This window comes from Rhinichthys klamathensis, unplaced genomic scaffold, assembly GCF_029890125.1.
Source record: "Rhinichthys klamathensis goyatoka isolate OS25496 unplaced genomic scaffold, OSU_Roscu_1.1 h1tg000295l_1, whole genome shotgun sequence".
NCBI classification, from domain to species: domain Eukaryota; kingdom Metazoa; phylum Chordata; class Actinopteri; order Cypriniformes; family Leuciscidae; genus Rhinichthys; species Rhinichthys klamathensis.
The window spans coordinates 525,716-538,448 of NW_026606814.1; the positions used below are offsets into that span (position 1 = coordinate 525,716).

The window sequence follows — 12,733 nt, forward strand, 5'->3', positions numbered from 1 at the left end:
GGGGATGAATTCTGTGGAGCAAAAGAGCTTAAAAGCCTGTGAACATTTAAGGCTTTGCTTAAATCAATTTTAGTGTCCTGATTTAGAACAGACAAACTATCATTATCATAAATATAACTCGTCCTCCCCCACCTCACTGAGCCAGACAAAACATCACAGCATGGTGGATAAAATCATCACCCGATTTACCAAGAGGGGGGACAAAGCGACCCATGGGTGGATTATATTCTATTAGGACAAAAGGGAATGGTTTACTTTCGCATGGATGAACATTGAGGAAAAGTTATGTGCAGCATTAGGTTCAGTGTCATGTAAAAAGCCCTTTGTTGTAATGTATAGTTATGTCGTGTGTATTCATATAGTGTGTGTGTGTTTGTGTGTGTGTGTGGGTCAGGTTTTACCTACATCATGGGGAGCAAATGTCTCCACATGGATATTAGATCTTGAAAACAGCTGTGGAATCAGCCAACATGTACACAAAGAAAACAGCTTATTAAACATGCAAAATTTGTTGGTTTAGGCCGGGAGTTAAATGGGAAAACAAACATCACTAGCGCAATATAAAACAATAGAAGTTAATGGAAAGTCCCACCATAAACAATGAAACTTCAGTTTTATGTTTGTAGATTTTTTTAATATATATATATATATACATATATATATAAATCTATTTTTTTATTACTTACTTTTATATAGGTTAGTTCCTGCCCTTGAATTGGATTGGTCCAGCAGCTTTCCAATCTCGGCAGAAGTAGTAACCTCATTAATAGTTTAATAAATAGTAATGAATTCGCTTTTCACATTTTTGTTGTGTAATTCCTAGAGTGTCAGGCTGTGAATTTTAGTGGTGGGAATATTTCAGAGAGGTTACTTACTAGTGTTTCCACTATACTGGAATCTCTAACTTCGATACGATACCTTGAAAAATATCGATATTCGATATAATTTTCGATACCACTGGGGAAAACTACCATAGGCTATCCATAGGCTATACAGATAAATTATCATCTCAAAATTTTTTTTATATATATATATAATTTGGGTAATTTTGTTGTAATAGCTTACACACAGCACAAGGCTTTATTTAAATCGTTGAACTAGATTTACAAAAAAGACAAGTAAACAGTCACAGTAATATCAACCGAAGCGAATGAGAGGAGTGAGAGGAGACGGGTGTGTGTCAGTTCGCCATCGGAGAGAAGAGAGAGCGAGAACGTATAGCTGGTAACGGTATCAATACTGCAGAAAAGTAGTATTGGAACCATTTCAGAATTGATGCATTTCGAAATATCGATATTTTTGACAACACCAATTACTTAGTTACGACAGTAGGTGGCGACGTCTTTACGAATGATTTATTGAATCAGCCATTTAAACAAATTGTTGAACAACACTGATTTGTTTAGGAATTAATTCATTTGTCTTTATAATCTTTAGTTCTGCCCCACTGGAAAGGCGTTCCATGCCCTTAATAACGTGTTTGGCTGCTGTGTCACTCTCTGTCCTTCAACCATCGGTCTGCTGCGAGCTAGAGATGGCAAAGAGGTGCACTAAAATCAAGCCCCACCCTCTATTTTTTCCTCATTCAGAATTCGGTTTCATTTGGAAATACGTCACAGTAGCCTACTAAAGTCGTTCACAACTTCCGATTCACACAGAGTTTAACTGTTATAAAAACAACATTATCACACTCACAATGGTAAATCCCAGCTCTCATGATATTGCTCTCAATGATTGTTGGAATGTAAATAGACATTGAAGTGGAATCTGACTGTGCAGTTTCACACTTAACTTTCTTAATACAGAAAAACACCACAATTTCATGTAGCCATTGTTGATCGATTCTTGATGTGTCTAAAGCATCGAGAGTAGCCACTTGGCAAAAAATGGACACACACTGTGAAAAACCTGGAGCTGTGTGATTACATTGAGAAATCCAGGTTAAACAAATGTCTTACTCTGGTAGGCCTGGTTAAATGTATGAGAATGGAACATTAACGTTTCATTATCACTATTAATATCCATGCTCTTCAGCTCTGGACAAAATCCTGCATAACACCAACATGTTGTGTATGTTACCATGAGGGAGAAAGGGATTAGGCCTATTCATGAACGCATCTCAGTGATAGTCAAAACGTCATATGGAAACAGGTCAGAAGGGTCTTAGTCATTTACCTAAGAGGTAACTTCATATATCTGCATTGCTCATAAACTCTTAACTGTTTTCCAGGCCTAAGGATCCGACACATAGGATCACATTAACACCTTTTGCACCATTAGCCATGCTGCACTCTATTTTACAGCACAATGTAGATTAACGCATACAGAGGATCAATGGCCGTTGTAAGTATGGCAAGAGTCTGCTTGTTGGTGCATTAGAGGAGGTTCAGTGATATTAGGGTTTGGATTTAATGGAAGGGCGTCATGTTGAAATGGGGAGTCGGGTATGAATGATTACATGATTTCTTGCCTGGATTATTATTCCATACTCTAAATGGGAGATTTGTAAGCTTCATAAACAAATGCACTCATTTACGAGGGATTATCTATAATCTCGGTCTCCGTCTCTCTCCCACTCCCTCCCTCTTTTTCTCTCTCACTCGTTCCATCAGTGCTAATGTGGCACACCTCCCCTCCTCCCTCGCTCTACTCACTTGTTTTAATGTACCGTCGTCTAGATCTATTAAACACTTGAACCTTCTGGGTTTTTTTCTCTTGGTTTTGATTCTGTGAAACAATAATTAATTAATGATGAATGTGCAGACAATAATTTTTTGTTTGCTGCATTGATCGATATGACAGTGGTTTTGGATTTATACTGACATCTAGTGGTGTGGATGCAGTTTCACGCAAAAACCCCCATTAGCCAACCCGCGGCATGTAAAATAAATTAGCGTTTATGTGGTTATGAATGTCTTGTGTGACAATAATTTATTATTTTAAAAATACTATTAATTTTTGATAAGTAAAAAACAGAGGAAAAAATTAGTAAGTCTTTAATACTTAATAAATAATGATTATAAAGAAGAATAAATTACTCCCTGAGTTACATAATTGCCGCATTTGCTGCTTCTTTATTCTTTGATTTAAAAAAAAAAACTAACCACAATCAAAACACAAGACGTACTGAAACAAGGGGGGGGGGGGGGGGGGGGGGGCTCACACACACACACACACACACACACACACAGAACAGGTTCATGACAGGATGAATAAGCAGCATGGCATTTCATGTCCATGGATGTCTATTTTCTGATTGGCTCATTCATCTGTCATTCTTACAGTTCATCCCGTCTGCCTGTCACTCTATCTCTCTCTTTGCTCCTCTCTTTTCCTTGGCTTCTCCCACTGCGAGCAGATTTCAAGGCGCTCTCAGTATCCCCCTTCTCCTCTTTTACTACACTCTGTCCATCAGCTGTCCATAAGGCTTCAGCTTCCTCACGTTCCTGAAATGAAGTTAAACATATAAATAAGTGCACATAACATCTTTCCTCTTTTAGCATCTCTTGAAGGTGCCATAACAGCCCCATACCATATCTCTGTGGAGCTTTTCAGTAGTGAACCAGAGTGCCAGTGCACATCGTCGACCCTCCGTTACTGCAGTAACACCGTGTGGATTGACAGGTCCTGATGTAAATCCAACAAGTCGCCCACAGCTAGGCTTAACCTTTGCCTGAAAGAGAGAAAAAAAGACAGAGAACGTCTCAGGCAAATAATTGGGTCTGAACGTGAACACACAAATTTGGGCATTAAATCTACGTAGAAATGTTTTTGCGAGAAGCTATCCTGTGTATACAAGTAATATAGAAGTAATCCACAAAATGATTAGTGAACGAGACTTTTTTAATGTTATTCAGGAGATTATATTAAAGGGATAGTTCACCCAAAATTTTTAATTCTGTCATCGTTTACTCACTCTCAAGTTGTTCCAAACCTGTATAAATGTCTTTGTTCTGCTGTACACAAAGGAAGATTGTTGGTAGAATGTTTGTAACCAAACAGATCTCGGGCCCCGTTGACTATCATAGTATTTTTTTCCTACTATTGTAGTCAATGGGGCTCGAGATCTGTTTAGTTACCAACATTCTTTAAAATATCTTCCTTTGTGTCCAGCAGAACAAAGACATTTATACTTTTTTTTTTTGTGTATATTGGGAAATTAATCTTACGGTGACTGTTTTGGTGTCTCGATCAGTGAAGAAGAAATCACCTCCTTCAAAATCATCATTCAGGTAAACAACTGCACTGTGAAGGCAACAATACAAACAAATCACAGTATGTGCATAAAAGAAAAGTAAAACAACAAAAAACTATTAAATATATTTTAGGGATTTTCATTATTTTCCAGATGTTTCCTTTCTATTCAAATGAGGCTCATTTTAGAATAAGCTGGATGCACAAAAGTCAGTGCTATTTCCCTAATATAAGGTAAAAATTATTTTACTAATTTTGTGTGTAAGAAGCTTGAATTTCTATTCTGAATTTTTAACCACACACTGTCTTTCATCATCTGAATCTTAATCTTCTGAATTTATTTTTTAGTAAATAAATTTATGCTAATGAAGGAAGCTATCAGCAAGCCTATTCGTTCTTAGTGAATTTCCTGTGTGTTTTGCCTACATCTGTGCACCTGAGATCTCGATGCGTGAAAGCAGGAGCTTCTCTCCAGCACTGCCTGGTTTCTGGCTCCAGGATACAGTTATCCACATGAACTGGGTGAGAAAGATCTGATCTCCCCTCTTGCTGTCCTTTGTACACAAAGTCATATATGCACTGAGCAAGACGTTCAAATAATGGACCTCATTTATAAAACGTGCGTACGCACAGATTTGATCTTGGAGTGAGTGTATGCAAAAATCCATGCCAATGTTAATATTTATAAAAACCGGTGTTTGACGTGGAAAAGTGCTTAGCGCCATGTCAGGGTCTAAGCAGACGTCACGTACTCACTGTTCCTTGTGGCAGAGAGTCGGAGTACTGCAGGTATTTGGAAATAATTCTTGCTGCTCGCCATTCTCAAATAAAGAATTTAGACGTTGACTGGTGATCTTTTATATGTTAATGAAATTAATTAGGTGGCATTTACAAGGGTGGAGATCTGAAACAATTTAGCTGCGCACAATTTCAAATCTGGAAGAGAGGCAGACGCACGTTTTTTTTTGTGCGTGCATTCGTTCTGTTAATCGCTCGTATGCACATTTGAGAAATTACTGTAAGATCAAAAGTAGGACGGTTTCTACGCAACATTTTATAAATGACGCCCCATGTGTTTATGTGTGAATAATTGTTCCTGTTTACACAGTATAGCACTATAGAGCGTTGTACCTGGGATGGCGGAGCGGCACACCAAGTGTGTGTAAGCAAAGTAGAGAGGAGAGTGACTTCTGAAGTATGAGTCCATCAGAACTTTTACGGTCTCCCCGATCTCATGCAGCAGCCTGGCATCTGATTGGTTGACCTGCCCATCCTGGGCCAACTGGAAGACAGATATTTTCTAGTATATTATCTACGACATTTGATGTGAGAATGTTTATAATTTTATGAATCGTTCTAGTATGTGTCATGAGTGAGTAATATTTCACCTTTAGTGCTCTGAGAACAGTCAAACCCTCAAACTTCTCATGCGGCGTGTGAGGAGAGCGTCGCCCCCGGTAGCCATCACCCACTGATGCGGCAACCTATAATCCACACATGCAGAATGTGAGGTGAGACTCTTTCAGCTGCTCTCTGCAACAGTAGTTCACATGGCAGATTTTTAAATGATTATTTAAAGGCTCACGGCAGCCAGCTGCATCACACGATCACATTCAGATTGGGATAAAACTCCATCCAACACCACACGGTTGGTCCCGTTCAGCCCCTGATCATCCATTGTGATTGTTACGCCAACCACAGGAACAGGACCACCTGAGTCAAATTTTATATATGTAATTAATTCAGTTCAATAATTATATTACATTACATATTATAAAATGATGGAAGGAACAAGGTGGACAGAAACAGTGCTTGTACCTGCATAAAATCCACTTTCATCCACTTCTTCCACTTTCTGGCCCTGCTTCAGTTTTTCATGAAGCTGCTCTTTCTCTGCTCTGAGAAGAAGACAAGTTTGAAGCTGCCAGAAAAATTAATTTCACCCTTTCCTTTTTGTTATTTTTCTATTTCCCTGTCTCACCTCCAGGTTTCTCGCAGAGCTTCGGGCACAACGTCCTCGGGTGTCCACAGATCCTGATGAGGACAGAGAGTGAGTGAGACTAAGGCCTTTTTTGGCTAGTTTCAGAAAGGGGAACATAAGGTGAGAGGTGAAAGACAAAAAACTCCAGCAACAGAAATGAGGCATATACCGGGTCACTGAATTTAAAGTCCAAGTTTGCCATCCCAAAGTACAGCAGTCTCTTCTCTTGCAAAGCTCTGCTGACATACTTGGCAATTTCCTTTGAGAAAAAAAAGATAAAATAGCCATTTTAAAATCTGTATTGATTTTACTCATTGACCATTCATCCATCAAACAGACACACCCATCTATGAATGCAAACATTATTCTTTCTACCCCATCTCCCATGTGTCATAGTTACTCCAGCAGTCCATTCATCATACCTGCATAGGGCCTGTTTCCCGAGCCTCCGTGTCGCCCTCTAGAGTCTGAGAGTAGAGCTCCAGGTTACTAAGGGAGTCTGAATCAGTGGGGTAAAAGAGCAACAAGGAGCGCAGGGTCTCCACCGCCCCCTTCAGGTCACCAGCTGCGGGACACCAAAGAGTGGTAGTAACAAGAGTTTTTTGTTAATGAAGTTTCTCAAACTTTTCAAACAGAATAGTATTTAGATTTTATTTAACTGAGGTACTCTAACTGTGACTGGAGCTTGAGAACAGTCAACACCACCAATTCACCAGTGTTGTTATTGTTAACTAAAACTATTAAAAATAGTTTTGGTTAATTGAAATAAAATATAGCCTAAACATTAGATGAAAAACTTTAGAAATGTTGACTTATAACTAACCAAAATGAAATAAGTTTGAAGTACTAAAATGACTAAAACTGAAATAAAAGTAAATTAAAGCTAAATATTAATATTAAAAACACGAATAAAAAAAAGGGCAAAAGCACATAACAAAATTACTAAAAACTAAAAATTAAAACATAAAAATAGAGGCTAATTCATGTAATTAAAATTGAAACATGTTTATATTTGTAGTATTGTATTTACTAATACTAGTATTAGTATTTACTATTATATTTAGTATTATAATATTTAGCACTATGTTAATGTTTTACAATGGTCTCCTTACATTAATATTTACTTTATTCAACCAAGTGCAATAGAGTTAAAAAAATTCCACTTTTTCAGCGGTGCTGGTTTCGGAAGTATTTTTTCTCCCATACGGATTTAGTTAAAGTGTTTTAAGCTGGGAACCAAGCCAAGCAGCAACAAGGTGAATCACAACATTACAAAACTTTGATTTGAAGCAAAAAAGTATTAAGGGAAAGAACTACAATCCCATGAGGCATTGCAAAAAGCATAATCCAATTAAAAATGACGGAGAAATATAAAACTACTCATTTAAAAATGTTGATTTCATATATCAAATATTTTAAGTATTTTGAGACCATTTTGTGGCCCGAGAGTGGGCAGAGCTAGCAAGATGTTTTGGGTCTGATTGGTGTCATTTTCTATACAGCATCATGGGTAATGTAGTTTTTCACAATGAATTCTGCTGTTACACAAGATTATTTTAATACTAAGCTGAAATAATGCGGGCTATCAGCTTCAACAGAAGCAAATACTATCGATTAACAATCTCATACCTCACAGTAAGGCTGTCTTTAATGGTTTATAAGTTATCGTTAAAATCATGATTTACTTTTGGATCCTGACTGTTGATTACAAAAACACTGGCATTTGTGAGTAAACACGAGCAGGAAATATAAGTGCTTGTGTATTAATAACATCTGACCAATAAATGACATCTGACCTTTAAACTGTGCAATATGTAGATGCTCGAGCTGTAAGGGCAGAAAGTCCTCCAGAGCAGAAACCCTTCCAGGTCGCGTTGACACTAAGGTCACGCACATCTGTTTGCATGACAGCAAGGAGAGAGAGAGGTCTGAAGAGACAGAGAAAGACTGTTATATAATAAACAAAATGTGCCATGATGGTGCAACATATTATTTAAAATATTCTTTGCAAACAAATTATTGATGTTAAACTACTAATAGTGCCTGCAATAACTTGATAAGACTTTGTAAATAAAAATCCTTTTTGACCTGCAGCTCTCTCGTAAACTCCCTGTGCAGTGTCAGGCTCCTCCGGAAAGACCCGTGACGCCATCACACACTGAGCTCTGCACTCTTCCGTCTGCTTGAGCGTCTCATTCACACACTCCTTCCACTTCTTCACCGCCTTCACCCAATCAGACGAGCTCTCAGCCAGGATGGCTGCATCATACATCTCCTAAAAATGATAAACAATGTGAAAAAAGAAGGTAGAGAAAGGGGTATACAGAACAGCTAACGTGGTTAATTTGGAAATTTCATAACTTTTATCATTTAGTTTTCATAATAGTGGTTAGGAGAGAGAAAAAGAGATGAGTGAGGACAGTGAGATGCAGAAGAATACAATTTAAAAGAAGTTATCCACATATCCAGCTCTTAAGACAAAAGATGGCCTGGTCAATGTGGGAAGAAACTGCCAAAATAACAGCCTGCACAACACACTAGAAAATCAAAATAACTATTATGACTCACAACACTACTAACAGTCTTGAGAGCTGCTCAGATGCAATGCAATTAAAAAAATAAAATAAAATAATTTGGTGGTGGTGAGATTGGTGGTGTTATTTTAGTTTGGTTATCATCATCAAGATTTAGTTAGGTCCTCATATACAGTTTTCCATAATCAACATAATGTATATTAACCGGAAAAGGTGTAGGCTGAAGCCTTAGCTTATTTTACCTACCCCTTTTTTCATTATAATTCTATTCTGTTCTATTAAGGTTCACGCCCACTGCTAAATTTAATCTATACATAGTTTTAGTTGTAGTTATCAATAAAAACCCAGACTGCTTTTCTCTTCTGCTGAACTCACCCAGTGTTGCTCCTGCTCTCTCTCTCTGTCCTGGAAGGATTCATCTTTCACTCCTATCATCCTCCTGTACTTCTCAATGTTGTTCCTCATCTCCAGGTGACTCGGATTGGCCACAAAGAACGTGTGAGCAGCTGAAGCTGCTTTGTCCATTTTATCCAACTATACAGAGGGGGAAGAGAGTTTAAACTTACAAAACAAAGGGCAGGGTTACTCAGACCTTTCCAGGTGTTGTGATAAACGTGTCTTATTATTAGCCTGATTTCATATATAATCATTATGATTACTGATTTTACCTTATAGTAGGTGACTTGCAGGTAGTTGTAAGGGTTGCGTGTTCCAAATTCATACTCGATGTCTGAAGATACTGGGAGCAGAGCAGCAGGAGAAACACTTCGACCCATGCAGAATCTCACACACTCGGCCCGCAACTGCATCCAGTCTAGCACCCCCAGGTCCCAGAGACTACCATCCGCTGTGTCTACACACATTAACATGCAGTCAACAGGAAAAGTCATGGAAAACTCCAGTCTCCAGTTTGCAGGGCATGTTTCGTACTGCTGCATTAGTTGGACTGTGTTTCAAGTACAGTAATTGAATGAGTTTCCCCATGTCATTGGAACACTCACACACTGTGATGGAGATACGCAAAACATACTTTGTCCATCTGTACATAAAGTTAACAGTTACCTAGTTTGGAGACTTTTTCATCTCCTGTTGTTAAACACTCGTCGTGACATTTTCGTCTGGTCCGCAGGAGCATGTCTCGCGTGGAAATGGATTTCTCCAGGAACTCCGCCGCGCGCTCCCAGTCCTCCCTAAAATACGCCCGAACCCCGCGGTAATAGAGCTCATCGTAAGGGGATAAAAGTCCGGATGAACTCTCTGAAGATAGTCCACTGCCTGCAGTTATAGATACATAGTTGAGAATAAAGAGGAACGCCACGTATACAGGGCTTGTGTTTGAGTGTAGCGCCATAATGCAGGGACTGTGGCTGGGATGAAGGGAGGGAGGAGGTCCCACAGAGGAATGAGGGGAGGAATACGTGCCTGCTGGCAAGAAATATAGGTACAGCACGAGAGAGGAAACGTGTGTCTGTGTGGGGACATATTTGCTTATAAAAATAAAAATAAATATTGGTTCATTATTATTTTGTGTTTAGTACATTAATTCACTTAATGTTGTAAATTATTACTAAAAAAAGTTTTAACTGGAAAGGTAAGGTTAGGGTTAATCTAATTACCTAAAAACATATATTATAGGCTGTACAATATATTTTTTAAAAACCCTGTGGTTTTAATGTTGTTTCTATGTCTGTGGTACGTTTTTAATATGCTTAATTCATCAATCAACACTATGGAATGCCAAAGCTGACTTAATTAAAAATAAATAAATAATACATAAATAAATATACGAAGAAATGTAAAAAAGCAAAAATACATGAATAAATACATAAATAAATATACAAAGAAATGTAAAAAAGTACAAATAAATGAGTATTTATACTTTTATTTCCTTATGTATAATTGTATTTTTTCACACATTTTTTATTTTTATTTATGCATTTATTAATTTATTTATTTCCACTTTTATTTATTTTCACATTTATTTATTTCTACATTTATTTATTTCAACATTTCTTTGTCCGTATGCTAATGAGGGGGGCGTGTTTTACCTCAGACATCAGCAATCGAGCTCAGAGTGGCAGTGCTGAAGCTTTGAGGCCACAGTGACACCTTGTGGTGTGTGACCAAACGAAACGCAAGAGGTGTGCGGACAATATCACATTTTAAGTCATGTATATCACCCTAACTGTATGTAGGGTAGGCTATATAGGGTTAACACACATAGCACACATGAACAGAAACGGGTCTGATAGGGTCTCAACGGGTCTGGTAGCAGACACTTGGACATGGAAGCGCATGAAAGTATCCACTATTAATAACAATGTATACGCGGTGGATAGGGCTGATAAGAGCTTGCGTTTATTGTCGATGAGACTCGCACACCAGCGCACATTTCACTGACTCCTACGCAAGCATATTGATCAATGAGTTTGAAACGCGACTCAATACACGGTTTACATTCGCGTTTCATAATTTCGTATGCATAAGAGGTGACAATTCAAATGCTTAGTATTTGAATGAATCGGTCTGAATTAATGATATGACTCACTCGTTTAAGACAGTGACTTACCGCCACCTACTGGCTGTTTTAGTTTCATATTTAAACATACAATTTAATTGATTCCATCATTTCATATTTCTATATTCATTTATTTTTAACATTAATCTCATAACGAATTTTATGCAATTGTAACTGCCGTGTAAAAGCATTCTCCTCTGTATTAAGATTTTGACTTTTAATGACTTAATGACTTTTGTTAATTTAAATAGTGCCTTATTGTAATTATAACTGAGTAGTTTATCGTTTAATATTAAGAACTTGACATATATGATGATGTATAGCCTACCTATTTAATAAGGTTTGGGTAGATATAAAATCAATTTAGGGGGAAATATCGGTAACGCTTCCTTTTACAGTACAGTACTTACGTGTACTTACAGTGTACTTACCTAGAAAGTACTGGCAAATATATAAACATGGGTTAGGGGTAGGTTCAGGGTTAGTACCTAGTTATTACCCAGTAATTATAATTACTATAATAAGTACATAGTAAGTACATGGGTAACAGGACTGTAAAAGGAAGCGTTACCGAAATATCACCACGACCATGGGCACGACAGGTGCTGTTTGAATGGGCATGATGATGCTTTTGTCCTTCACTGCACGGGGTCACGGGGTGAGATGCGTGGCTCACTAGCTGCGTTTACATGAGCCCCTTTTGTTTGATTTAAGAATAATTCCAAATTGATGACTTGTGATTAATCAGTATCTAAGAGCAGCATCTATGAAATATGGGTTGTGTTTTAAGCATTTGAATTGTCACCTCTTATGCATACGAAATTATGAAACGAGTATGTAAACCGTATATTGAGTCGCGTTTCAAACTCATTGATCAATATGCTTGCGTAGGAGTCAGTGAAATGTGCGCTGGTGTGCGAGTCTCATCGACAATAAACGCAAGCTCTTATCAGCCCTATCCACCGCGTTTACATTGTTATTAATAGTGGATACTTTCATGCGCTTCCATGTCCAAGTGTCTGCTATCAGACCCGTTGAAGTGCAGTTTCTGTTCATGTGTGCTATGTGTGTTAACCCTATATAGCCTACCCTACATACAGTTAGGGTGATATACATGACTTAAAATGTGATATTGTCCGCACACCTCTTGCGTTTCGTTTGGTCACACACCACAAGGTGTCACTGTGGCCTCAAAGCTTCAGCACTGCCACTCTGAGCTCGATTGCTGATGTCTGAGGTAAAACACGCCCCCCTCATTAGCATACGGACAAAGAAATGTTGAAATAAATAAATGTAGAAATAAATAAATGTGGAAATAAATAAATGTAGAAATAAATAAATGTGAAAATAAATAAATGTAGACATAAAAGCATATATACATAAATGAATGTGGAAATAAATAAATGAATAAATGCATAAATAAAAAATAAAAAAATGTGTGAAAAAATACAATTATACATAAATAAGGAAATAAAAGTATAAATACTCATTTATTTGTACTTTTTT

The 12,733-nt window shown here is 37.7% G+C and overlaps 1 protein-coding gene across 2 annotated transcripts; it reads right to left on the minus strand.

The window, feature by feature from the left end:
• Positions 1 to 3,171: 3,171 nt before the first annotated feature.
• Positions 3,172 to 10,119, minus strand: p3h3 (prolyl 3-hydroxylase 3). 2 transcript variants are annotated; one of them, XM_056269969.1, is made up of 16 exons: positions 9,772 to 10,118; positions 9,378 to 9,562; positions 9,085 to 9,243; positions 8,264 to 8,450; positions 7,972 to 8,103; positions 6,598 to 6,740; positions 6,345 to 6,434; positions 6,176 to 6,228; positions 6,013 to 6,092; positions 5,780 to 5,907; positions 5,583 to 5,678; positions 5,326 to 5,476; positions 4,631 to 4,748; positions 4,170 to 4,245; positions 3,533 to 3,673; positions 3,172 to 3,446 (listed from the first exon to the last, which is right to left on the minus strand). In XM_056269969.1, the coding sequence occupies exons 1-16, from the start codon at positions 10,058 to 10,060 to the stop codon at positions 3,279 to 3,281; spliced, it is 2,196 nt and encodes a 731-aa protein (XP_056125944.1). In that variant the 5' UTR covers positions 10,061 to 10,118; the 3' UTR covers positions 3,172 to 3,278. The 2 variants fall into 2 exon arrangements, 1 of the variants encoding a protein (XP_056125944.1); XR_008809384.1 differs by lacking the exon at positions 3,172 to 3,446 and having other exon boundaries at positions 3,537 to 3,673; positions 4,170 to 4,240; positions 9,772 to 10,119.
• Between the last annotated feature and the right edge of the window lie 2,614 nt (positions 10,120 to 12,733).